General features: G+C 42.6%; 1 protein-coding gene across 3 annotated transcripts in view; it reads right to left on the bottom strand.

The window, feature by feature from the left end:
• The window catches only part of DDR1 (discoidin domain receptor tyrosine kinase 1), a 76,867-nt gene that overhangs the window by 5,488 nt on the left and 46,647 nt on the right, over positions 1 to 24,732 (bottom strand). The window contains exons 3-17 of one of the 3 annotated variants that reach the window (XM_042451000.1): positions 22,660 to 22,762; positions 21,729 to 21,957; positions 20,337 to 20,484; positions 19,511 to 19,613; positions 18,162 to 18,348; positions 16,776 to 17,022; positions 15,652 to 15,804; positions 15,311 to 15,474; positions 13,533 to 13,785; positions 11,377 to 11,487; positions 10,679 to 10,917; positions 8,269 to 8,396; positions 6,544 to 6,744; positions 5,016 to 5,250; positions 3,411 to 3,560 (exon numbers count right to left, since the gene is read on the bottom strand). In XM_042451000.1, the coding sequence (XP_042306934.1) occupies positions 3,411 to 3,560; positions 5,016 to 5,250; positions 6,544 to 6,744; positions 8,269 to 8,396; positions 10,679 to 10,917; positions 11,377 to 11,487; positions 13,533 to 13,785; positions 15,311 to 15,474; positions 15,652 to 15,804; positions 16,776 to 17,022; positions 18,162 to 18,348; positions 19,511 to 19,613; positions 20,337 to 20,484; positions 21,729 to 21,957; positions 22,660 to 22,762 (2,651 nt within the window). The remainder of the gene's footprint in view (positions 1 to 3,410; positions 3,561 to 5,015; positions 5,251 to 6,543; positions 6,745 to 8,268; positions 8,397 to 10,678; positions 10,918 to 11,376; positions 11,488 to 13,532; positions 13,786 to 15,310; positions 15,475 to 15,651; positions 15,805 to 16,775; positions 17,023 to 18,161; positions 18,349 to 19,510; positions 19,614 to 20,336; positions 20,485 to 21,728; positions 21,958 to 22,659; positions 22,763 to 24,732) is intronic. The other 2 variants (XM_042451002.1, XM_042451003.1) reach the window with 2 other exon arrangements.

Below are 24,732 nucleotides of genomic sequence, written 5' to 3'. Positions count from 1 at the left end.
TATAGAAAAGAAGCATACTGCCTTTCTTCCAAATCCCATGGCTTGCCAATATGAGGAAAGGCTACTCTGGACATGGACAGAGGGGCCCTGCTTTCCACCTTGAGTCCTCTGGTAAGCTCACTTTCTGTACAGAGACAAGCACAAACTTACAATCCAGTTCAAAAGAAGAAAGAGAATTTACAGCTACACAGAGCAGGCCATAGAAAAGGCACAACTGATTCAACAGCTTGTCATCAGAAGATGGAATTCACTGAGACAAAATGTAGAAAGGATGGCCACTCCACTAGCTTTTGAAAGGGATTAAACATTGTCATGATAACAGAAGAGAAATTCTTCATCTCCAAGGTTGGAATAGCTTGAAGATGAATGGATGCTGAATCCTATACTAGAGCAGAATTTCCCCACCTGGTGCCCTGTAGTTAGACCACAGCTGCTATCATCCTAGCCAGCCAGGCCAATGGCCATGCTGGCTGAAGGAACAGGAGCTACAGACCAACCCATTTGGAGGACACCACGTTGGGGAAGGCTGTGGTGAAGTCACCCAGTAGGAGAGGGAAAAACTGAGCTACTGTATCTACTCATGTATACATCTAGAAATTTTAGTCAAAAAAATTGGCCCAAAAAAATAAACCCGACTTATCCATGGGTCAATGTAAGTACAGTACTTTAATTCTTATTTTAAAAAAGAAAAATCCTCTGGTGAAAGGAAAAGAGTGTAATCTGTTCTGCAAGAAAAATGGGAGGTGTCTCAAGAAACCAGGATGGATGACTAAGGAACTTTCAACCGAGCTAAGTTTGAAACGGAGCATGTATAAGAAATGGAAAAAGGGGGAAATCACAAAAAAGGAATTCAAAGAAATAGCAGCCAAGTGTAGGGGTAAAGTCAGAAAAGCTAAAGCACAGAATGAATTCAGGCTTGCTAAAGAGGTTAAGAACAATAAAAAGGGCTTTTTTGGATATGTCCGCAGCAAAAGGAAGAAGAAGGAAACGGTAGGGTCACTGCGTGGAGAAGATGGCAAAATGCTAACAGAAGACAGAGAAAAAGCAGAATTACTAAACACCTTCTTTGCCTCAGTCTTCTCAGAAAAGGCAAAGGGTGCTCAACCTGAGGATAATGGAGCAGAGGACAGAATAGGGGAATTTCAGCACAGAATAAGTAAAGAGATAGTAGAGGAACACCTTATTAATCTAAATGAATTTAAGTCTCCGGGACAAGATGAACTCCATCCAAGGGTATTAAAAGAACTGGCAAATGTAATATCGGAGCCATTGGCAATAATCTTTGAAAACTACTGGAAAACAGGAGAGATCCCAGCAGACTGGCGGAGGGCAAACGTTGTCCCCATCTTCAAAAAGGGGAAAAAAGAGGATCCCAACAATTATCGTCCAGTTAGTCTGACATCAATACCAGGAAAGATTCTGGAGCAGATCATTAAACAGAGAGTCTGTGAACATCTAGAAGGCAATGCCATAATCACAAAAAGTCAACATGGGTTTCAGAGAAACAAGTCATGCCAGACAAACCTAATCTCTTTCTTTGATAAAATTACCAGCTTGGTAGATGAAGGGAATGCTGTGGATATAGTATATCTTGATTTCAGTAAGGCCTTTGACAAGGTTCCCCATGACATTCTTGCAAACAAGCTTGTAAAATGTGGGCTAGACAAAGGAACTGTTACATGGATCTGTAATTGGTTGACCAGCCGAACCCAAAGGGTGCTCAACAATGGCTCCTTTTCATCCTGGAGAGAAGTCACCAGTGGGGTCCCACAGGGCTCTGTCCTGGGCCCAGTGCTATTCATCATCTTTATCAATGACCTGGATGACAGAATTGGGAGCATACTTATCAAATTTGCAGATGATACCAAATTAGGGGGAATAGCTAATACCCCAGAGGACAGGATCAAGATTCAAAATGACCTGAATAGACTAGAAAGCTGGGCCAAAGCTAACAAAATGAAATTCAACACGGAGAAATGTAAGGTATTGCACTTAGGGCGGAAAAATAAAATGCACAGATATAGGATGGGTGACACCTGGCTGAATGAAACTACGTGTGAAAGGGATCTTGGAGTCCAAGTAGACCACAAGTTGAACATGAGTGAACAGTGTGATGTGGCAGCTAAAAAGGCCAATGCTATTTTAGGCTGCATCAATAGAAGTATAGTGTCTAGATCAAGAGAAGTAATAGTGCCACTGTATTCTGCTTTGGTCAGGCTCCACCTAGAATATTGTGTCCAGTTCTGGCCGCCACAATTCAGAAAGGACATTGAGAAACTGGAGCATGTCCAAAGGAGGGCGACAAAAATGGTGAAGGGTCTGGAAACCATGCCCTATGAGGAACGACTTAGGGAGCTGGGGATGTTTAGCCTGGAGAAAAGAAGGTTAAGAGGTGATATGATCGCCCTGTTTAAATATTTGAAGGGATGTCATATTGAAGAGGGAGCAAGCTTGTTTTCTGCTGCTCCAGAGAACAGGACCCGGAACAATGGATGCAAGCTACAGGAAAAGAGATTCCACCTGAACATTAGGAGGAACTTCCTGACAGTAAGGGCTGTTCGACAATGGAATGCACTCCCTCAGAGAGTGATAGAGTCTCCTTCCTTGGAGGTCTTTAAACAGAGGCTGGATGGCCATCTGTCAGGGATGCTTTGATTTGGATTTCCTGCATGGCAGGGGGTTGGACTGGATGGCCCTAGTGGTCTCTTCCAACTCTATGATTCTATGATTCTATGATTCTAAGTACTGACCCCACTGCCATCCATTCAGTCTTCAGTGTCAACACTGAATTTTGTACATTATTTGGCATTGCTTTCCTTTGCTTCATCCTTTAGTTTCTTTGTTACACGCTCTTAAGTTTCACCCTCGACTTATCCATGGGTCATATTAAAATCCATAATTTTGGCTCCAAAACCTGCCCTCAACTTATACATGAGGTTGACTTATAGTCAAGTATATACAGTAAGCTAAATAGATCTAGCCAGGCCAAGTTTATATTCAGCACCAGCCCGACCTTTATACAAAGTGAGGCAGCTAACTCAGGCAGCATATTTGAGGTTACATCAAACAACAGCTATCATGATGATGATGATGATGATCATCATCATCATCATCATCATCATCCTATTCTTACTACAAAAGCAAGGAAGAGGAACTAATGGAGTGATGGAACAGGACTCTGAAGACCAGGATTCAAAGCCCCAGGAGAACAGGATGACAACTGAGAACCCCCAGCAGACTGCTTTTCAGGTGAGAGGTCCGAAGTTATGTAGGTTGACTCTACCATTTTTCTCTTTGGTTCATATATATGACTGTGGATGTGATAAAAGGTCTCACATACTATCACAACCTCAGCAACACACAAGCCCTTAAATATCTGGAGGCCTCTGGCTTGGCTTCCACATAGTTACCTGTTTGCCCTGGTGGCGGAAGAATTCACCAGCGTTCTCAATGACAGCTTCATCAGTCAGCTGACTGTATGGCTGCTCCTGGCACAGCATGAGCACCTCCCAAAGCGTGACTCCAAAGGCCCAGACATCGCTGGCAGTAGTGAACTTACCCTGAAGAGAAATGGAACAGGAGGGTGAAAATAAAGGGGATATCAGATCTCAGATGCTGCAAGATGGCCTCCTCAAATAAAAATTTTCTGGTTTAATTTTTTCTGCCATCCCTGCTGAACATCTGGAACAGAGTCCACACCATCTGCAGGTGAGTTTCCCTTATCCAGAATTCTGAAATCTGAAATACTCCAAAATCCAAAATTGTCCACATGAATGGCCAAGATAGTGACATTTTACTTTCAGATGGTTCAATGCACACAAACTTTATTTCATGCACAAAATCATTAAAAATATAAAGTTAGCTTCAGAATATGAGTATAAAGTAGATATGGAACATAAATGAATTTTGTGTTTAGACTTGAGTCCCATCTCCAAGATATCTCATTATGCATATACAACTTATCCAAAATCCCCCCTCCAATCATCTGAAATCCAAAATATTTCTAAGTCATTTCGGATAATGGAGACTCAACCTGCACGTGGTGTACTTCCATAAGAAAAAGCACAAAATCCAGTGTCCTGATAGCTCAGTTTCACTTCTGGTTTTTGAAGGGGGGAAAAAATCCCTAGTTTTTACTATGATCAAATTTACTATGGCATAAGCATTTTTGGACTAGGCAGACTCCAATCTATTAAAGCCTATGCCTATACACAGTTAATTATGACATAAACTTTCATGGACCAGGACTAAAGCTGTTCACATCTCAGGAGTTTGTATTTAAGATGGCACAAAATTCCTGGGGGGAGAGAAGGATTATGCACAAAACCAGATTTTTCACACATAGGGTTTGGGGACAAATTTATTTTTTTTTTACAAAAACAAATTGTACAAAATATTATGGTTTCTGGTAACTGGTTTTTTTGTGTGTGAAAAAATGTATTTTGTGCACAAAACAAACTTTTTATGCAACCCACCCCACTGTTTCCAGAAACCAACATGATTTTTTTGTGTAACTACACTAACAAAAATCAACACTGCTGCTGAAAAGAGGGGGATCCCTTTCCTGCCACAAGAGTAAAAGACACTCTGCCCTTTAACCTACAGTAGTGGCCAGTGGCTTCCATGACAGGGATGTGGTCAATCCTGTCCAGGTTTTAACTAACCATTCAAAGGAGGCATCCAAGGTGCTGAACACTATCCCCCAAACAAGTTCAATAGCTTGGATAGCTCCTTTATGGTCTAGAAGAAACTCTAGAGTGGATTTATCACACCCATGACATAGAAGCCACCAGTTGTTCCACTAGACTATATGATGGAAGCATCTTTGTCTTTGGCATCTTCTTGCACCACTGAAAGCATCCACAATTGCCAATGAATTTAATCAACAGCAAAAATGATGGCTGTCCCTCAACTTCTGCAGTGATGGGTACCATCAGGTCCAATGTTGCTCTGGAATCCACCCAGATTATTGCCCATCCCTGCCTAAAGCCATAATTACAGCTTAATTCTCTCACCATGAGGATGCACTCCCAAGCCATCCAGCGTATAGGCAGCACAGCCCGGCCCTGGATACGATAATAGTCCCCAGCATATAAGTTCCGGCTCATGCCAAAGTCAGCAATCTTGATGGTGAACCCTTCACCCACTAGGCAGTTTCGTGTAGCCAGGTCTCGGTGCACAAAGTTGAGTGAGGCAAGAAAAGCCATTCCTGAGGCAATCTGGGCTCCCACATGAATCAAGGTTGGATAGCTGAGTAGGGGGGAGAGAGAGAACAACACATGTCAGGAACAGTCTCCAAAAACCCTGTGACAGAAAGGATAGCCCCATCAGACATTACAATATAATTCATCTGAACTGAACCTGTCTTGGGAGTCTAGCAACCCAATGAGTGTGAAGAGAGAGAAACATCAAAACCTCTCTCTTTCAAAAGATGGACCAAAATATTCTTTTTTTAATGATCCCAACTAGAGTGGAAACAATTTTTCACTTGCCTTTGAAATATGACATTTCAAATTTAATGTCCATAGTTTTAATGTAAAAGTTTACTTGAAAAATTGGAAGTGATAGCTATAAAATTTTGGTGTATCAAGTCTCTTTCATGAATCTCAAGGCACTATTACTAAACATCAATGGGCAAAATGCAATAGTTTTCTATCATTTCTTTTAACAGAATTCTGCAAATGCAGTAACCTCTCATAATTGGAAATACTGTATCGACATTCCTAAACAGTAGCCAACTTACTCTCTTGCATTTAGAATGTCTTTTTTGTTTGTTCGTTGGCATTTCAAAGATGCACCTAAGAAAGGAGCATTATGAAAGATGAATGTAAGAGTAGGAAATCTTTGACCCACCAGCTAATTCTCAACTACAGCTCCCAAATCTCCTTAGCATTGACCATGCTGAGTAAAACTGATGGAGCCGTAGACCAAAAGAAATCTGGACAGCCAAAAGTTGTTCACCCCCATATTAATGCCACAATAAATTGATTTGCATTAGACCAAGGTCCCATTCACACTATGAAAATAATCCAGGCTGAATCTGGGCTGAATCCTTGTTCACACATGTCCCAAATGCATTCAATGCACTTTTTGGGTGGGGATGGCAAAAAACCCTACTTAGCTCAGGATATTTGATACTGTTTTCTTCCCCCGAGTTTTCCTGAAAGATCCTCATCTATCCACAGCTTCAGTAGTGTAAATAAGCTTCTGAATCAATTCGGATCGCTCTGTATCGTTCAAGGAAATGGAGGTGGCTCCATTTTATCCCAAAACGATGGCATGTGTGAATAACAAAGAGGTTAACAATGACTTGAAGAGATTCACGAACCCAAAACAAAATGGGAACAACAAATCCAATATGCACCAACTTGGCAACCGCATCTCCTCAGAACAAAAAACATAAGTGCAAATGCCCCCTAAGTTTATGACAGCTTATGCTACAACATCTTTTGCTCAAGTCATCTCAAAATCCCTTTGTATACTGATATTCCAAGCTAACACAGCTATGTGTCTGAATTGCTCTTATATATTCAGAGTAGATACCTGATGGTTGGTTTCCCACTGGGGCTGCCACCCAGCTTATCTTCTAGCTCATGTCCACTAAGGAACTGGTTCAGGTCACCATTTTCCATGTACTCCGTGATCATACACAGTGGATCATCCTGTACACACACACCTAGCAGTCTCACAATGTTCAGGTCCTTCAGGCGTGACATGATCTTCACCTCCTTCAAGAAGTCATTCCTTTGTGGGCAGGCAGAAAAGGACACAGACAGTGAGGTGAGGAGTGGAACTCGTTATTCCCATCGGAAGAAATCTGGTCATCAACATCTATTTTGCTTTAATACACATAACCCTCCTTTCTTCTGTTTCCAATACTTCAGCCCTTTCTATGAGATGTGGTTGCAGTGGCTACAAGGCAGCTTGCACATCTCCCATATCTTGTGTTCAAGAGAATGTGAATCAAGTCTGTGATCCTGTGGGTAGATCAGAAACTGAGCAGCCAGGGATGTGGCACCAAGAGGATAGATTTGGATGTATGATACACACACACACCACTTTGAGGAAGCAAAATGCCAATATAGGACTAATATTGTTGTTTGCTTTCAACTATTGGTGACCTGAAAGTGAGCCTATCACAGGGTTGTCTTAACAAGATTTGGTCAGAGGGGTTTACCTTTGCCTTCATCTCAGGGTGAGAGTATGACTTCCCCAAGGTCACCCAGTGATGTAAGAATAAGGTGTTGGACAACCTGAAACCCCTGGGATGCTGTTGGACTGAATTTTTAATCAACCTTCACCTCTGTTGTGCTGGCTAGAGCTGATGGCAGTTGTAATCCAACAACATCTGGAGAGCAATAAGTGATCCATTTCTGATATAAAGTTAAAGTGGGTAGAGGAAGTGGCATGTGTGCGTTTAATAACAAAAGCCAAATTCTGGATGTGGTATCAGTCAGGAAACTTATAAGATTGCTCAAATTGAGCAAATAAATGCTTAGCAGCAACAGTGTCCACTACTTCTGGCCTTGATGAGAAGAGATGAAATGTGTTGTTACAGTGACAGGATGGCTCTAGCTGTGAGGCTCCCTCACTAATTCAGAGGCCTACAGTGCTAGACAAATCCCCTTGACTCATGTTGGCTTTGCTGAAAAGGTAGGATTAAACATTGTACATAAGTTCTGTCAGTCATGCACATGTCCAGTGGGAAGGAATATCACTGGAGCTTCAGGAGAACCATAGCCCATTTCAATAGATCAGGAATGGGAGACTGCATTCCTGAAGCTCCAGATAGTTTCCCAAAGCCTGTTTTTGTGGCCTTCAATCCCTTTTGGCTCCTGAGCTGCCCTTCTTTTGGCCAAAAAGGGGGGAAAGGGTAAAATGTTATCTGCAGAAGCCTCCAGGAGTGGTGATTCAGGATAACTCCACCTCAACCGTTACTATTTAATATCAAAACACCACCCACTGATAACAAGAAATGGACATCTGACCACTTCTGGTGTATGAGAGTGAGCGTTTTGTACTATTTTGGGCAGTCCATCTGTCCCCAGATTCTCACAGGAGAACTGCTCCTGAGTATAATACAGACTGTACTGGGCTAGACTTGGAAGGCTTTAGTCATGTTAATAATCCTGTTCTTGTATGACAGAATAAAGCAGGTGGTGGCCCCTGATGACTTTTGTATTTATGTTTCAGTGATTGACTAACAGGCTGCTTCTTGAAACTGCATATCATACCTATTTATCTAGGCAGAGAAAGTGGTAAACGCACCTTGCATTCTTAGTGGCATCGGAACGCAGAATCTTCACAGCCACTAAAAGGGGGCGCCCTTTGCGCACATTGAAGGGAAACTCCAAGTTCGGCAGGTCCTGAGGATTCTCCACCTCACACAAATGGACCTTGTGAGAAAATAAACCCCGTAAAACAAAAGGAAAGAGCAACGAAGGGAAACCAATTGCAGTTGGCCTTCCTTATCCATGGAGCTTTTTAATCTACGGATTCAAGCATGCACAGCTTGAAAATATTTTTTAAAGTATAAATTCCAAATTGCAAACCTTGATTTTCTATTTTATATAAGGGGCACCATTTTGCTATGCCATTATATTTAATGGGAGTTGAGCATCCGTGGATTTTGTTATCCATGGAGGATCCTGGAACCAAACCCCAGCAGATAACAAGGACCCATTATACTGCTGTGAAAGAGGCAGGCTCCTTTCAACCCCATCTTAGAGTTCAAAAAACAGCAGGATTGCCCAGACAGTTGTCTTATACAACTTGACATCTACCAGATGTGATAATATTCTCATGCTGTCCAGGGATGAAAGGGCTTACAGGAGTCAGGCTGTGTAACACTTGCTGCTGATGTGTACCTTCAGTTTGTTTCTGAATTACAGCAATGCTAAGACAACCCTATCACAGGGTTTTCAGGGGCTAAGAGAGTGTGACTCACCCAAGGTCACCCAGTGGGTTTCCATGGCTCAGCTCTGGTTTAGACCCTGGTCTCCAGAATCATAGTTATTGAACCCTGGTCCCCAGAGTCATAGTCCAATGCTCAAACCACTGCATCACTCTGGCTCTCCACCCTCTGGTGAGGGTAGCCTGAAACATTTTCACACTTGGAAATTCAAGGGTCAAGTCTTTTAGAGGTATCTAGATTAGATATCTATTCAATATTTTCAACATATCAATTCAATATCTTGGTTCCAGGTTTGGTAAGCAGACATGTTTATCTTAGCTGCTTCCCAAGATTTTTCCAGTCTCAGTTCCTCTGATCCTCCAGTTAAAAATTGCCATCAAGCAATCCTAAATTTTCTATCTTTAAAAATCCTAAATTTTCTGTCTTTAAAAAGTAACAAATTAATAAAGAGAATCAATATTTGCAAGATGTTAATGTTACATAACTGTAACATTAAAAGGAACAACTTATTTTTGAAAAGTAACTTTTCATACACTGCTATTGACCAAATATGTTAGTGTATCAGTCACTGTGTTCTGCTGTTATATATTATTTTAAGTCTTTTTGTGGTGTGTATATATGCTATGTTTAATGTTACGTTTTTAAAATTATTATATGCCTTTTAGAATTACAGATTAACTCTCCCTTATTAGTAATTTCAAAATCTGGAATATTCCAAAATTCAAAACTGTCCACATAGATGGCTGAAATAGACACCTGTGCTTTTTGATGGTTCAATGTACACTTTTTTTGTACACAACTTTCTTTTGTCACAACTTTCTTTTGTGCACAAAATTATTTAAAATATTAAGTATAAAATTACCTTCAAGCTTACGTGTTTAAGAATTATACAAAACAGAAATGAATTTTGTGTTTAGAGTTGGGTCCCATCTCCAAGATATCGCATTATCTACATGCAAATATTCCAAAATCTGAAAAAAATCCAAAATCCAAACTATTTTTTGTCTTAAGTATTTTGAATATGGGAGACTCAACCAGGATACCTTATTTAATTATATTTTAAATTTCTGTATCCTCAAATATTTGGCTTTATATTATTTCATCCTTGTAAGCCTTTACAATTGTCTCATTAGAAAAGACAATAATGCTAGAAAAGGTGAAGAGAAGTAGAAAGAGAGAAAGACTGCACACTGGGTGGATAGAATCATTTAGAGAGGTCATGGGTATGAATTTATATGACCTGAACAGAAGAAAGGGGGCTTTAGAGATGTCTCATCCACAGGGTCACCATGAGCCAGGGTCAAGCAATTAATAATAACAACAAGCCCCATTTCAAGAGAAAGGCAGGATGTAAAAATAAGTAAATACATTGGGCCCTTGGTATCGTGTGGGATTTGGTTCGAGGACTCCCCATGGATACTAAAAACCATGGATACTCAAGTCCCATTATATACAATAGCATAATAAAATGGTGACTCTTATATAAAATGGCAAAAAAAAAGGTTTGCTTTTCAAATTTATACATTTTTTGAACCATTTTCAAGCCGTGGATGCTTGAATCCATGGATACAGAATCTGTGGAGGGATAACTGTAACTAAGTGAAAAAAATTAGTTTAAAATGTGCATTCCATTTGACATAAGTGAAACCTGGGAGCTGTGATCCTCCAGTTTTTTTACCCAAGGTCTGATTTAGAAAAGTAAGGATGAATCTTCCATTAACAAGTCTTTAAAATCTTCTACCGCTGCAGCATGGTACTCCTCACCTCTCCAAACTGTCCTTCTCCCAGCTTCTCCTTGAAGATGAGCCGGTCCCGGGGGAACTCGCCCAACGCCATGTCCTTCCCTGTGAGGGCGTCTACTGCCACTGCTGGTACGGCGTATGTGTTCCCGCCGGTCACCCCCTGCAGGTTTATGATATCAGCTTCAGCATAATGTGGCACATTGTTCTGGAAGCCTGGCTGGCAGCCTGTGGTTTCTGGCTCCATGTAGTCAACCCCACATGCTGTGGATGGAAAGAAGGAAAACAAGAGTTGAGTTGACTTTGGTAGATCATCTAGTGTGGTATATGCTCCAACCCCAAGTGTGGCTGCTTTTGTAGGAACCCAGCAACCTCTGCAAGCTCAGGGCCAGCTGCATCTCAGCTTTGAAGAAATGGAACCCTGTACTGTATAAATTCTCATTCCCCCCCCCCCAACCATCCCATCCACCCCAGAAGTTGCCGCATCGCAGAACCTGCAAAGCCGAAGAGTTAAGCCAGAGGAGTTAGCCATGCACAGGATAGACAAGAGGGAGATGAACTGGGGGCACAGACGTGGTGGAAAAAAAAGAAAGATGGAGACAGATAGCACCCCTGATGGGAGGGAAAGAAACTGCAGAAGGCAAAATGCTCTCATATTAGCTTGGCATGTGGGCCACCCAGGTTTCCCAGCTGCGCCACACAAAAGCTCGGCGCCCTCCTTACCATTGGTGTTGATTGGCTTAACCCGGTTGGGTGGCGGGAAAGCAGGCCTTCCCATTGGCTGGGCATAAGTGGCCAGGAAGAGATGGTAAGCCGGGTTGCTGAGTAGCAGAGCTGTCGGGAGAAGGGGAGGGTGGGTGGAAAAGACAAACGGACGGATGAGGAACAGACAGATGGATGGAGAAACGCACACAGAAGGGAAGGCATGACACAGAGAAGAGGCAGCGCTTTAGGGATTCCTGTCCCCTTTTAGGCCTCTCATCCCAAACACAGCAGCAAGAGACACAGACATCAAATGACATACAGTATAAAGATGGAATTATCCCATCATCAGCACTTCGGATAGAAGGAAGGAGCCCAGGAGTCCAAGCTATTCAAGCATTCTTCCTCTGACTCACTATGTCCTCTCTTACTGAATGAATCCTCAGGAGTTTTACACTTATTTCCCCATTCCAATCCCCAGTTAACAATCTATAACCAATCCTAGGGTCAAGACAGATGGGAAGACAGCCCCTTTTTGCTGCGTAGTGTTAAATTTCAAATTAGTTTATGGAGTTAGATAATGCATCTTTCTGTCTCTGTTCATTAGGGTTTTTGAAACTATTGTACCTTGTACCATATGATAAATTGTGGCCTGTAAATATTTTACACATCAAATAAAATAAAATAAATGTTCTTGGATTGTAATCATTTTAGCTGGAGGTGGAAAAATTAAATCATTGAATTTTCTTCCATTTTTTTTGAATGAGTCCACAGAAAACTAAATGTCAGGAGGCAGCATTTTACACCAACTGTCTCCCAAATATGATCAGAAATTCCCATCCCCTCAAAGGAATGGAAATCCTTTGTTGAGGGCTCTAGTCGAAAAAATAGTATTGCTGCATTTTCTGTTGTTCCTGCTGTGAGCAAGACTTGACTGGCATTGAAGTAGGTGTCAGAAATTTACATTCTGACAGCCATCTTGGGAGCAGGCTGAACAAACACACAAGACAAAAAAGGGGCAAGGAACAAATGCAATAAAAGACAGGTGGGAAAGCACCATCCACACTTGCAAATGAGAGAAAACCAAGATTGAATCTGACACACTTCCTTTCTTTCACTGTCCACATTTTTCATTCAATACATTTTTTATTTTTCCTCTTTTGCTTCTCTTCCCAGGTTGACATATGGTGAAGAATGGGAAAAAGTGAACCAGCTACCTGCATATCTGCAATATGAATTGGTTTTACTTGATTTTGCTAGCCATATAAATCAGCCTACTCTTATTTGCTGGGGAAAATGCCTTCAGGACCAAGTAAACAGCTAAGCATTTCATCCATCATTTCATCATTGTCTTGCTTGGCTCCCTCCTTTCCATCCTTCAGAGTTAGCCATAAGCCACAGCTTGCTATTAATTCACAGCAGAATACATTAGTATATTGATAATTCCATGCAAGCAAAATATTAGAAAAATCAAAACTATGAAAATGTTGACTGGCCACAATTTCTATCTGGTTCTTTCAACCACCAGCCACCAGCTTTATGTGTGTGAGAGAATTTGTGTGGCTGCATAAATGTGTGTGTGTGTATGCTAATAATTAACACATGTACACACACACACATAGGTGCCCATCTCTTATATAAACCACTCTAGGAGCCTTTGAAGAAAGAGGGCAGAAATGTTTTCAATCTATTTAAATCAAATCATATTATCAGAGTTGAGGAAAATACTTTTTTGGATTACATATCAATTTTTTTAGTCACGGTATGCAAAATAATTTTCCTTATGGTTTCATTTTGTGGGACAAGAAACAATAGTTTTCTATAGGTATGTTATGGGAGTGTTACTGCACTGAGCATTCTGAAATAACAAAGGGCTGCTGATAGTTATTTATTTATTTACAGGATTTATATCCTGCTCTTCAGCCACAAAGATTCTCAGAGTGCCTTACAGTTTGCTAATACCCTGGCTGTGGAAGGTAAGCAAAACTACATTTATTTCTATGCTGATCTTAAACATGTATTGCCCAAGTACACGTACCTGTGAGGCTTGCACTTACCTATTTCATTCCTGAAGGATCTGGATTGTCCCCAGACTAAAATCTCCAGGAACACAGAGGTTAACTACTTTTGCTTTATGCCAACCCTCGACAAACCTCTCCAGTGGTTTATCTATTCACCTTTTCTTTTTCCCTCTCTTTCATTTAGCTCCGCTCCCCAATTGGCTCTCTCACCAGAGTTCTCAGCACTGTGCGGCAGGTCTGGCAGCTTCATACGAGCCCTATTGGGTTCCTGGTACTCCGTCTCTCCTGAGTGGATGCGCTCATAGCGGTTGGAGTGTCTGTGGGAACCCATTGTGTTGTTGATGACAATGGTGTCGCTAGGTGCAGAGAGGTGAACCGTGAGATCATCGTCAGAGATTCGGCGTTGAGCCTAAAGGCAAAGGGAGAAACAGTGACCAAAGAATCAGTGACAAACAGGCTCTCAGCAATCTCCAGAAAGTGTGGCCATCTACACTTCCCACATTGCACAGGTCTGCTGGTGATTATTCTCAAGTACAAGCAAGGGGCAGGGTCCAGAGCTGCTCTGCAGCATGGGACCCATATGAATAGACCAAAAAACAAAACAAAACAAAACAACAAATACAGTGGTATTTGTTCATACTTGCAGGCTCAGGATCTGCAGTATCAACCAATAGAAGGTTCAAACTACAATACTGTACACAACACAATACTTTACACAGCACAAGTAGTGTGATATGTACAGTGCTGTATTTATGTGGCTGGACAGGCTGCAGAAAGATGTGAGGGTATCTGGCATGCTCCCTGGTAGCCAGGCCTTGTTGTCACCTATGCCATATTATTAATAGGGACTCAATATCCATGTTTTTTTTTAAATCTCTGTGTGGTCCTGTAACCAACCTCCTCTACAGATACAACAGGGCCACTGGCCACCTCATATTGTTGTTATGCGCCTTCAAGTCATTTCTGACTTATGGTGACCCTAAGGGAAACCTATGACAGGGTTTTCTGAAGCTGAGAGGGTGGAACCCACCCAAGATCAAAAGCAGGTTTCCACTATTCAGCAGGAAATCGAACCTCAATTCCAGAGTCTTAGTCCTATGCTTAAACAACTATTCTACACTGCCTCTCACCACCTCATAAACAATTAAGTTTTGAGGTAACTTCCCTCTCTGATCTCACAAATTAACATAAAACGTTATTCATTCCTAAAAAAAGATGTTACTTTTTTTTCCTGAAAAGGATTCTTGTTGCAACTCACAGGAGCAATGTTAATTAATGTAATGGTAATTGCTGTAATTGTTACAGTAATAAGCTACTTCCAAACCGAGTAATCCAGTGAGATTCATGGCTCAGTGGGGATTAAAACCTGGACCTCTCATGTCCAAGTTTTCTACAATGCTTTTTCCAGTTCTTTCTTCACTTTCACTCCATTTTACACTTTTACACTTGCTCCTTCACTGAATCAGATCTCTCTGTCTCTCTGCCATTTCTTCCTACTTGCCTATTAAGCTGGGATCACTGGAAGTGGGCTTTGAAATTATAGCAAGGGCTACATAAGGGAGGTCAAGGGCTACTACCCCTGGTCTTCCCAACCCCTGGTGGTTTTAGCTGGAGATGCCAGACATGAAACCTGGGACTTTCTAAACCTGCAGCACAGACTCTGCTATTGAACTGTTGTCCTATCCTAGTCAATGAACCATGCCAAAAGACAAAGATGGGTCCCTGTACAATTGGATTATTCTTCCACTACATAAAAGTACATCTTTTTGATTGCACCAATAAAATAACACTCCCGTTATAATTACAGAATGGAAATGTGTTTCTGCCAATGGCACATGTGGCTAAAGAACACTATTCCAATCCAGGGAAATACCTAGAGATGTCCACAGTCAAATAGTATAGCAGCATTTTTCCTATGGCCCAGACTCACTTACCTTCCCCAAGATCTTTTGCCAGTATTGCCGCCAAAGGATGAGGAATATCACAACCAACAGGAGTAGGATGATGGCTACCAGGCATCCAATCAGGATGGAGGTATTGCTGTTATCATCCTTTGCAATGGGCTGGCCTGATTTCGGTTCCCCTTGGCTCTCAAGGTCTTGGAGGGAAAGAAACATAGAAAAAGAAGTCCAACTATGGCCTCTAATCGAGCATTTGAAAACAGATGGTACTCTGAAGTGTTGGGCGTGTGTGTAAGAAAAAGATGAGGGGAGAGAAAGAGAGAGAGAGAGAGAGAGAGAGAGAGAGAGATTATACAGTTTTGTGGGTAACTCACCTTGGAGTGTAAAGTTTGAGGCATCACCAGCATTTTCATTCAGTGCAGATCCCAGGGCTGGGGAGATCGGATTGTTGCGGCCTGAAGGTCGACGTGGGGCCACTACTGGGGGACGGCCGCTTGACACTGAGAGAGAGGGATCATCCACAATGTCTGGAAGGTAAAAAACCAAAAATGGTAAAAGAGAAAAGAATAGGAAAATCATGCGCACTGGGCAAAACACAGTGGAACAGTAGCAGGGAAAGAGTAAGAGGTTAGCAGTGGTGGAAGACCAGGTTTTGAATCCCCAGCCATCAAACCCACTGGGTGACCTTGGGCAAGTCACAGTCTCTAATTCTCAGGGGAAGGGAATGGCAAACCCCATCTGAACAAAATCTTGCCAAGAAAGCCCCATGATAGGGTCGCCGTAAGTTGGAAACAACTTGAAGAAACAAAACAACAACAACAACCTTCATTTTAACAGCCATAACTGCATCCTATGGAATACTCTCTAGAGTTCTCTGGCTGAGAATTCTAAGTTTCCCTTCCTAAACTGCAAATCTCAAAATTCCACAGGATGGAAACCATGGCTAAGTGGAATCATCATAGCTCTACAGGAAGAGCCTCCCTAATCTGGTATTCCAAAATACTCCAAAAACCAAAACTTTTTCGTGGGTGGCTGAAATAGTTACACATTTGCTTTCTGGTGGTTCATTGTACACTGATCTTGTTTCATGCACACCATTATTGAAAAATATTGTATAAAATTACATCCAGGCTATGTGTAAAAGGTGTATACAAAACATAAATGAATTTTGTGTTTAGATCTGTGTCCCATCACCAAGATATCTCATTATGTACAGGTATTCCAAAATCTGAAAAAACCTGAAATGCAAAACATCTTTGGTTCCAAGCATTTTCGATAAGGGAGACTCAACCTGTGTAATTCTGTAATGAGAATGGCCCCCAAGATTTAAGTCCATACTTTAAAGGAGCAATTCAAGATACTGAATGTATTTCAGAGCTTGATTTCACACTTGTTTATAGTTCAGAGTAAAATCCAGTGGATTAGCTACTGGCAAGGAAATCACCATGATGTGGGAGATTAAGAGAATATCAGAGGGGGTAAGGGAGCACCAACTCACCAGAGAGAAAAGCTATTTCACTGAAAAGCATCCACTCGCCAGCAAAGTGAAAATGGCACTGGACAAACAGGCCCAGGCGCCCTTCGAGGGGAACTGTGAGGGAGCGGGCACTGGGGTTCTTCACGTCCACAGCAAGCTGTTGCGAGACAGGGATGGGTTCCCAGGCTGTGGCCAGGCTGCGCTTGAAGAGGCAGTCCACTTGCCGGAAGATGCTTACCCCATGCGTATGCATATTGTTGCAATGAACCTGGAGAGGATGCAGTGGTACAGGAGGGGAGAAAATGTAGGAAGCAGACAGGAGACAAATGAGAGACCACTTTGAAACCAGCTCCTTCCTCAACCATTCTAAAACTTATCTGGGTTTTCAAGGGACATTTGAAAGAAGAAAGGAAAAGGGGTCAAGCTATAAAGGCATCAAGGGGAAAAGAGCAGAGCTCTTTAAGGGAGCAGGAGACTTCCTTAAAGCCATTCAATGGTATATGTCCAAAAAACAAATAAAGATCTATTTCTTTTCACATGGATTGTGTGAATGCCCAAATGTTGACATTCACCACATTTTTGGAAACTATGGCAGGTTACAGACCGCCATTTCGGATGTCCTCAGGATGTCCCAGTTTGAAAAGGGGGCATCTCTTCTAGACGCCCCTACTCCTATTACGGACAGAGTCCGTAACAAATGGTGGTGGCCGTTCCACACGGCTGCCACCATTTTGACGTAGCGGACGCTGTGCGTCTGCACGTCACACAGTGGAAGTGACACCGCGAGTGCGCAACTAGCGCCTTGCGGCGTCTCTTCTGGGCCGTAAGAAGGAGCGCGATTTTCACGCTCCTTCTTGGTAGCGTCCAGAAACCGCGCTGTTTGGCTGCTGCGGTTACTGGACGCTGCAACCGGCGGCGGCAGCAGACCACCGCTTCTTGTTGGTCTGTAACGCACCTATGACTCTGTACAGAGAGGCCAAAATAAAGCTGCTTCAGGTCACTTTGGAGGTATGCTATTTTAATGATGCATGCATCCTATGAGTCCAGAAGCCACACCAAAGCCACGCTCCAGTCCTAAGGACTGGAACGCAGCTTTGGTGCAGCTTCTGGCCTCTTAAGATTCGTGTGTCATTTAAACAGCATACCTCCAAAGTGACCTGAAACAGCTTTATTTTGGCCTGTCTGTACAGGCCCTTAGATTCCTGGCAATCCTTCTCTCAGTCCTAGAAAAAGCCTTCTTTTATAAGCTGCACAAATTGATTAATTTCCTTCTACCAACAGACACATGACTTTATTTCTGCTTCCCCCAAAGCTGGATCGTCTGACAGGACTGTTTCATCATTCCTGCCATCTCATTTATGCCCCACAGATTTTTCCAGAAGTATCCTCAGCTGTCCCCTGCGTTACCTTCATGTAAGTGAAGGTTCTGAGTTGATCGAACTCAAACTCCATCTCAATGAAGCCACCAGGAAAAGAGCTGTTCCTCCAGCCCACATAGTCGTACCCTGGCCAAACACGCAGCTCTTTGGTTTGGGTGAAATCGTCCAGGCCTACAACACCATCAGTCAATTGGCCAAGACCCCCAAAGTGCAACCTGTGGTGAGAATGAAAGGCTAAGTTACTAGCAGGTCAACAAGAAGGAAGGGAGAATCCCATTGGGCTTTCACTTCTGGATCCACATGACATGTCCCTTAAAGGTTACCCTGAATCATTCCACATGAAGGATGTGTTTATATGGATTGACCCAATAAAGCTACTGTATGACTTGAAGAAGGACTGGCCAAATTTCTACTACTGGGAGCCCAACCTCCCAGTGGCTGCACCACTGATGCCCCTATCCAGGTTCTGTTGCCTTTGTAGTTGCCACTGAAATTCGGCAATTTCTGTGGCTCTCTTTGGCACTGGAGGGTACCAAAGTGCCCTTCTGAATTATAAAATACTACAATAGTCTCTTCCAACTCTATGATTCTATGATTCTATGACTGACAGGGCAGAGCATCTCCTTCCTTTCCAGAAGGGAAGGAAGAAGAATAAGACGCCTATGTTATTGTTTCTATCCAAAGTGGCAGCAAACAGGACAGCAAGGGAAACAAAAATGACTGGGGGGGGACTGTTTGTAGTCCACAGACCCTGTATCAGCCACCCTTGATTTCAAGGCCTACAATATATCAGCAGCCCTGATTGTGTAAGCAGGAAGGAGATGATAATCCAGGGAAAAGATGTATGCAAACAGACACATTCCAACATGATTGCTGGCCTTTAAATGTTACAACTGCACTGGAGAATGCAGAGGTCGCCTTCTGAACACTTGTCCCTACAGATTTTTGAGTAGAAATCCCTTCCTTATCCTGTCCTCACAATTACTTCCATTTTGCAGAAAGGTAACTGAGGCTGAAGAAGTGACTTATCTGAGACAATACCCCCTAAACTTCACAACTCATTCTTAGTCCCCTCATCCTACTATGGGACTGAGAACCTCTGTTTGGGTAGATTCACACAACTCCATTCACCATCTGACCAGCTAGGAGCTTTCCTTCTCTGTAGTCTCAGGAGATAAAAGTATGGTCCATCATAACCTTGTGCATCAACAGCTGACAAAAATGTCTGTTAATCAGGCTATCATGTGATGACTGTGGTCAACATGCATTGACCTTGGTCACCTGAACCTGCCATATGAAGCTGAAGATTCTAGCCCAAATAATCATGCTGAGTGACAGGGTGCAACAATAGGCTAATGCGCAGGTTCACTCACTCACTTGTGGACGCTGTGCCCATCATAGGTGGAGTCATTCAGGTAGACAGGTTCAGGGACAAGAGGCATGACCTGGCCTAGCGGAGCTGTGTATGACTGAAGGCCATCTGTGAGCAGAGATAAGCAGACACATAACACATTTAGTAGAAAACCTACAGCTTGGAACCGGGGAAGGATAATACTCTGTATACAGCAAAGGTGTTTTTGTATGTAAAGAGAACACAAAGGCAATGCATGCCAAATATTTTTAAGCAAAATAGAAATTTCTAAAACACCCTTATGCTGAGTCAAAACCACAGGCCCCCACAGCCTGGCATAATCTGAACATAATCTGATTGGCAGTGGGTCTCCACGCTCTTGGGAGAGAGGGTTTCCCCATCATCTGTTAATTGATCCTTATCTGTTAACTGGCCTTATGAATGAGAGACTTCCAAGAGATCCTGTCATCAACTGTCCTGCTGAGGTCATGCAAACTCAGGACTGTAGCTTCCTTGATTGAATCAATCCACCTGTAGCGCAATCTCCCTCCTTCCTGCTGCCTTCCACTTTACCCAGCATTACTGTCTTTTCCAATAAGTCAAATACAGAACCCCATGTTAACACACCCAAATCCTCTGTATTCTTTCCAGCTCCTCTCAAAATAGTGGCATGAGCTGATGTAATGTCACTTCCAGACATCATTTTGAGGGGGACTGCAGAGGATAGGAGAACTAGCTGGGATTAGTGAGGGGGAGCAACTTGCAGGAAGGTTGGGAGTAACTGGTCCATGGTTTAGAAAAAAAGTTGAACTTTATTATATGTAGACAAGAATACAAAAGTTGATTGCTCACCTTTCCAGACACAACCATAGAGCTCCACACGCAGGCAGACACTCATGACGCGGTCTGCACGTGGGTAGAAGCGGACATATCGGGCAATGATTGGTGGTCCCAGATCTTTCAGTACCACATCCTTTGTATTTTCATTACCAGAAATCACCTAAGGGATAGGGAGAAGTCATGAAGGGTCATTATTTTTCTCTCATTTCTCAAGAATCCATAAAAACAACTCTAATTTGGAACAAGGAGTAAAAAGTAGGATGGAGCTCTTTAATCAATGCATGATGCTTTGACAGAAAAACACCTGAGAAGTGATTGGAGCTTGGATATATGTATATATGTGTGTACAAAAGCTCTCAGAATCCACAGTCAACATAGTTACTGATGTTTTGGGAGCTCTGCTCCAAAAAAAGCTGTGTTTTCCAGGTTTTGAAATAGTATTTAATCTAGTAGCTTGATGCATGCGAGGAAAACTCTCTTATTTGTAAGGCACTTTGAGCCAGGCCACACAGAGGGCTGGGCCAACTCGCTTTAGTAGGGCTTGAAAAATCAGTTTTAAAAAGTAGTTTTGCCTTCATTATTGGGAAAGGAGCTAGTTACAACTAACCTATTAATTATAGTTAGTTATCTGCAAGCTCTAATCAAAACTATATTGTAACAAGTTATTTTTAAAAGTAACTTTCCAAAGGTAAATTCTTCAGAAACATGGCAAAGAGGCCAACAGAAAGGAATTGTGTTGTTTTCTGCCTTCAATTCATTTCCGACTTATGATAACCTTAAAGCAGAGCAATCATAGCATTTTTTAAGCAATGTTTGTTTAGTTGGCGGTTGCCACTGCCTTCTCCTGAGGCTGAGAGAGTGGGACTTCCCCAAGGTCACCCAGTGGATTTCCTTGGCTGAGCAGAGATTCAAATCCTGGTCTCCAGAGTCCTAGTCCAGCACTCAAGCCACCATACTGCACTGGTTCATAAAAGAAGGAATCTCTGAATAAAACTCACAACCAAACTCTTCTATATAGGTCAGCAAGACAAGCTACTGATACTTTTCCATGTGGACCATAGTGTAGAAAAATTACTTTTTGGATTATACCTCCCTAAATTTCTTCAACTGGCCATGCTGACTGAATGGCCTTCTCCAAGCAGTTTCCCGTGGAAACCTGCATGTGCAGTCTGGAGTAGGCTGGGTCAGAAATATGTAACTGGCAAAGACTACTAGCAATCCTTGTTCCACCAAATGAAGCAAATGTTGTGTCCTCCTTCTCATTGGCAACTACTTCTCTTGGAGAATCTTGAAAAAATGTTTGTTTAATCGTATAAATATGTTTCTAGCCCTCCTTTCCACTGAGAAAGTCCTTCCTAAATGAGATGGGCTGCCTTTACTGAATCAATTTGGTCCCCCACTTACCTCATTGCCCCACCGGTCCCGCCAAGGCATCCAACGGTGTCCATCGCGACTGTAATGGAGCCGGTAAGCACGGGCAAACTCCTTGCCATGGCCATTTGCGTGCCGGCCCTGCGTCCCCACCAAGGTTAAGAAATGTAGCCGACGCAGGTCAATCTCCAGGTATTCAGCATCATTAGGATACACAGGTCCTGCAGGGCACCAGGCTCCATCTCCCTCACTCAGTGCTAACCTGGACAGCAAGGAAGAAAAGTAGAGGAAGAAAGCTGATAATCAACAATCACTCATAAATAACATGGGCCTGGCCTTTAAACATAATATTTCAATTCCCTTTGAAACACTCACCCTATTTATATTAACATCTAATTGCTGAAAATACTCCTGGAATTGCCTTTCTGAACATTCGTGGACAGCTCCTACCCTCCTTTTTTGAAAGTATCAATTGGCTTAACTGCCATGGCTCAGTGCTATCTGTTTGGGAATTGTAGTTTTGTGAGACATTTAGCCTTCTCTGTCCAACAGCTCCGGTGCCACAACAAACTACAGAGTTCACTTCTCTGTCTGACAGCTGCAGTGCCACAGCAGCTACTGTTCCCAGTTCCAAAGCATTGAGCCCTGGCAGTTGAAGTAGTGTCAGTGTTAATGCAGCCAATTGAAAAACTTTCTTGTTTTTCAAAGCTTTTGGAGTTTTAACTGAATATTGTTTTATAATCTTGTCTATTTCAATTATACGTATTTGCCGGTATGCCTTATTTTATAATATATTGGTTTTTGTTTTATATCTGGATAATTTGATTTACAACTGTACTGTATCAGTGTATATTTGCATTACTCCTTCCTTTTCCTACATAAGTATAATGGATAAATCCAAATGTGGGTTCCCAGCTAAGTTCTACAGTGATGGTTCAAAGGCCTTTGTCTTCCTCCTCCTCACCTGCTATGTTTGGCAGCAGTCGAGTCAGACCATGAGCTGGAGGCTGAGAGAGCATCATCCGGGATGGTACGATCTTGCATACCCAGCGCATAGCGGCACTTAGCTGTGAGGGGGAAGAAAAGGAACAGAGTGAAGAATGTTTTCTGTAGTGAAAGTTGCCCCTTTGCCATCTGCACTACACAGAGACTTCCATAACAGTGTCAATGTCATTCAACGCCTACTGTTGTGATCCAGCTCAGGTTGGCTGTAAAAACGAGGGAAAGAGGATTAAAGATAATTGTGGCTAATGTAAATCCTCCTAATGCCTTTAATGGAACTTGCAATCAGACCCTGTGCCACTAAGAGGGATATTTGGGGGTATATGCTGAAGCCTGAATGTACTAGGAGTAGAGCTTGGGTAAGTTATTTTTGGCCCCATCTCCCAGAATTCCTGGCAGATTCTGCAAGACAAAAAAGTTCTTTTAAGCTCTGCCTAAGAGGTCCTGCCTCTAATGTATGTCTTGGCCTTCCTTTTTCAACAGTGCTAAAATAATTTTGAGCCTTAAATATTTTTTGTGTACCACAACTGAGTTTCTTCCAGACTCCAGCTTGCATTTGCCTCCAGAGTCCTCAAAACTGTCTATTCATTGGAAGAAAGGGGGGGGGAGGATGGTGTCCACTATAAAAATGTGGCAGCACATTTCATAATGTAACAAGGCGTACATCACTTCCTAACATGAGGTTTGTTGTTGTGTGCCCTCAAATTGTTTCTCACTTATGGCAATGCTAAGATGAACCTATCATGGGGTTTTCTTGGCATGTTTCTTAAGATTCTATGTGGCTGAGAGTATGTGACTTGCCGAAGGTCATCCAGTGGGTTTCCAGGGCTGAGCTGGAATTTGAACTTTGGTCTCCGGAGTCATAGTCCAACACTCAAACCACCACACTACACTCATTGGCTCAATCAGGCTTACTCCTAGATTACTCCAGGCTCAAGCCTACCTGGAAATGAGCCCCACCAAATTCAGTGGTATTGCTACCTCTGAGTAAAGATGCATAGTGTCACAATGCATGTCATGATTCATTTAAGCAGGATCAAGACCCTTGTTGGGATAACCAACTCCACTCTTAAATTACCACTCAAGCACTATCTGCTCTTTCAGATGGGTACACTGGCCCCTAATGCTTTATGCCAATCTTCTCCAACCAGAGTTTCTTCATGTGTGTTGTGCTACAATACCCATTATCCCTGGGCGGCAAGGCATGGTTGCAAGGGATGCTGAGAATTGTAGAGTAACACTGTCATGTACTGGCAGTCTTTGACTTGGGAATCCAAAACTTCAGTGAAAACAGCAAGCTTTATTCAGAAGCCAAAGCAGTTCACCGCAGGGTGATGTTGTTAGGACTGAGGCATGTTGGTTACACAGTATAATAAAAACACAAAGCAATTCAAACCCTTTTGTGTGCTTAAACTTCATTTGTCAAAAAGCAAAACATTTCTTTTCATTGACTGCCCTCTTGTTTTCCCTTGTACCAGGCATACCCACAGAACTGACCCTGGCAGTTTCCCAGTGCCTATAAACTCCCCTTTACATCTGTTTGTTGGGTATCCCCAGGATACCATTCTCCACCCAGCACCTCCAGCGTGACAAATCCGAGTATTCAGAAGCATGAAACAAAGCAGGCAAAAGGCAAAGTCTAATTAACTAACAATTATGACAGGAACACAAGGGATTCAGATCCTGACAAATGACCTGGAAAAGCCTGAGCCTGGGGTTTGGGCTATCATTAGCTGTAGGTGCAGGGCCAACTCACCATGCAAGCAAAAGCTGCCACTACCCAAGGTACCAAAACTCTCAGAGCACTTGCCTTAGTTATATTAAATGTCTTGGAGGAAAGTCCACTGCCTGTCAAGTTTTTGGGTGATGGGATGGGATGGGAGAAGCAGCGAGGCAGCTTCAGAGTTCAAATGGGTTAGATTCACAGCATCCCAAAGGACCTCCAGAGCTTTCCTGAGTATTACTGTCTGCCCTGGGCATGTAAACTCCATCCTAAAGGGCAGGAAAGCCAAGAAGTGAAGGAAAGCAGAATAAA

The sequence above is a fragment of the Sceloporus undulatus genome, chromosome 2, assembly GCF_019175285.1.
Source record: "Sceloporus undulatus isolate JIND9_A2432 ecotype Alabama chromosome 2, SceUnd_v1.1, whole genome shotgun sequence".
Lineage (NCBI taxonomy): Eukaryota > Metazoa > Chordata > Lepidosauria > Squamata > Phrynosomatidae > Sceloporus > Sceloporus undulatus.
This window is presented reverse-complemented; position numbering and strand designations above follow the sequence as displayed.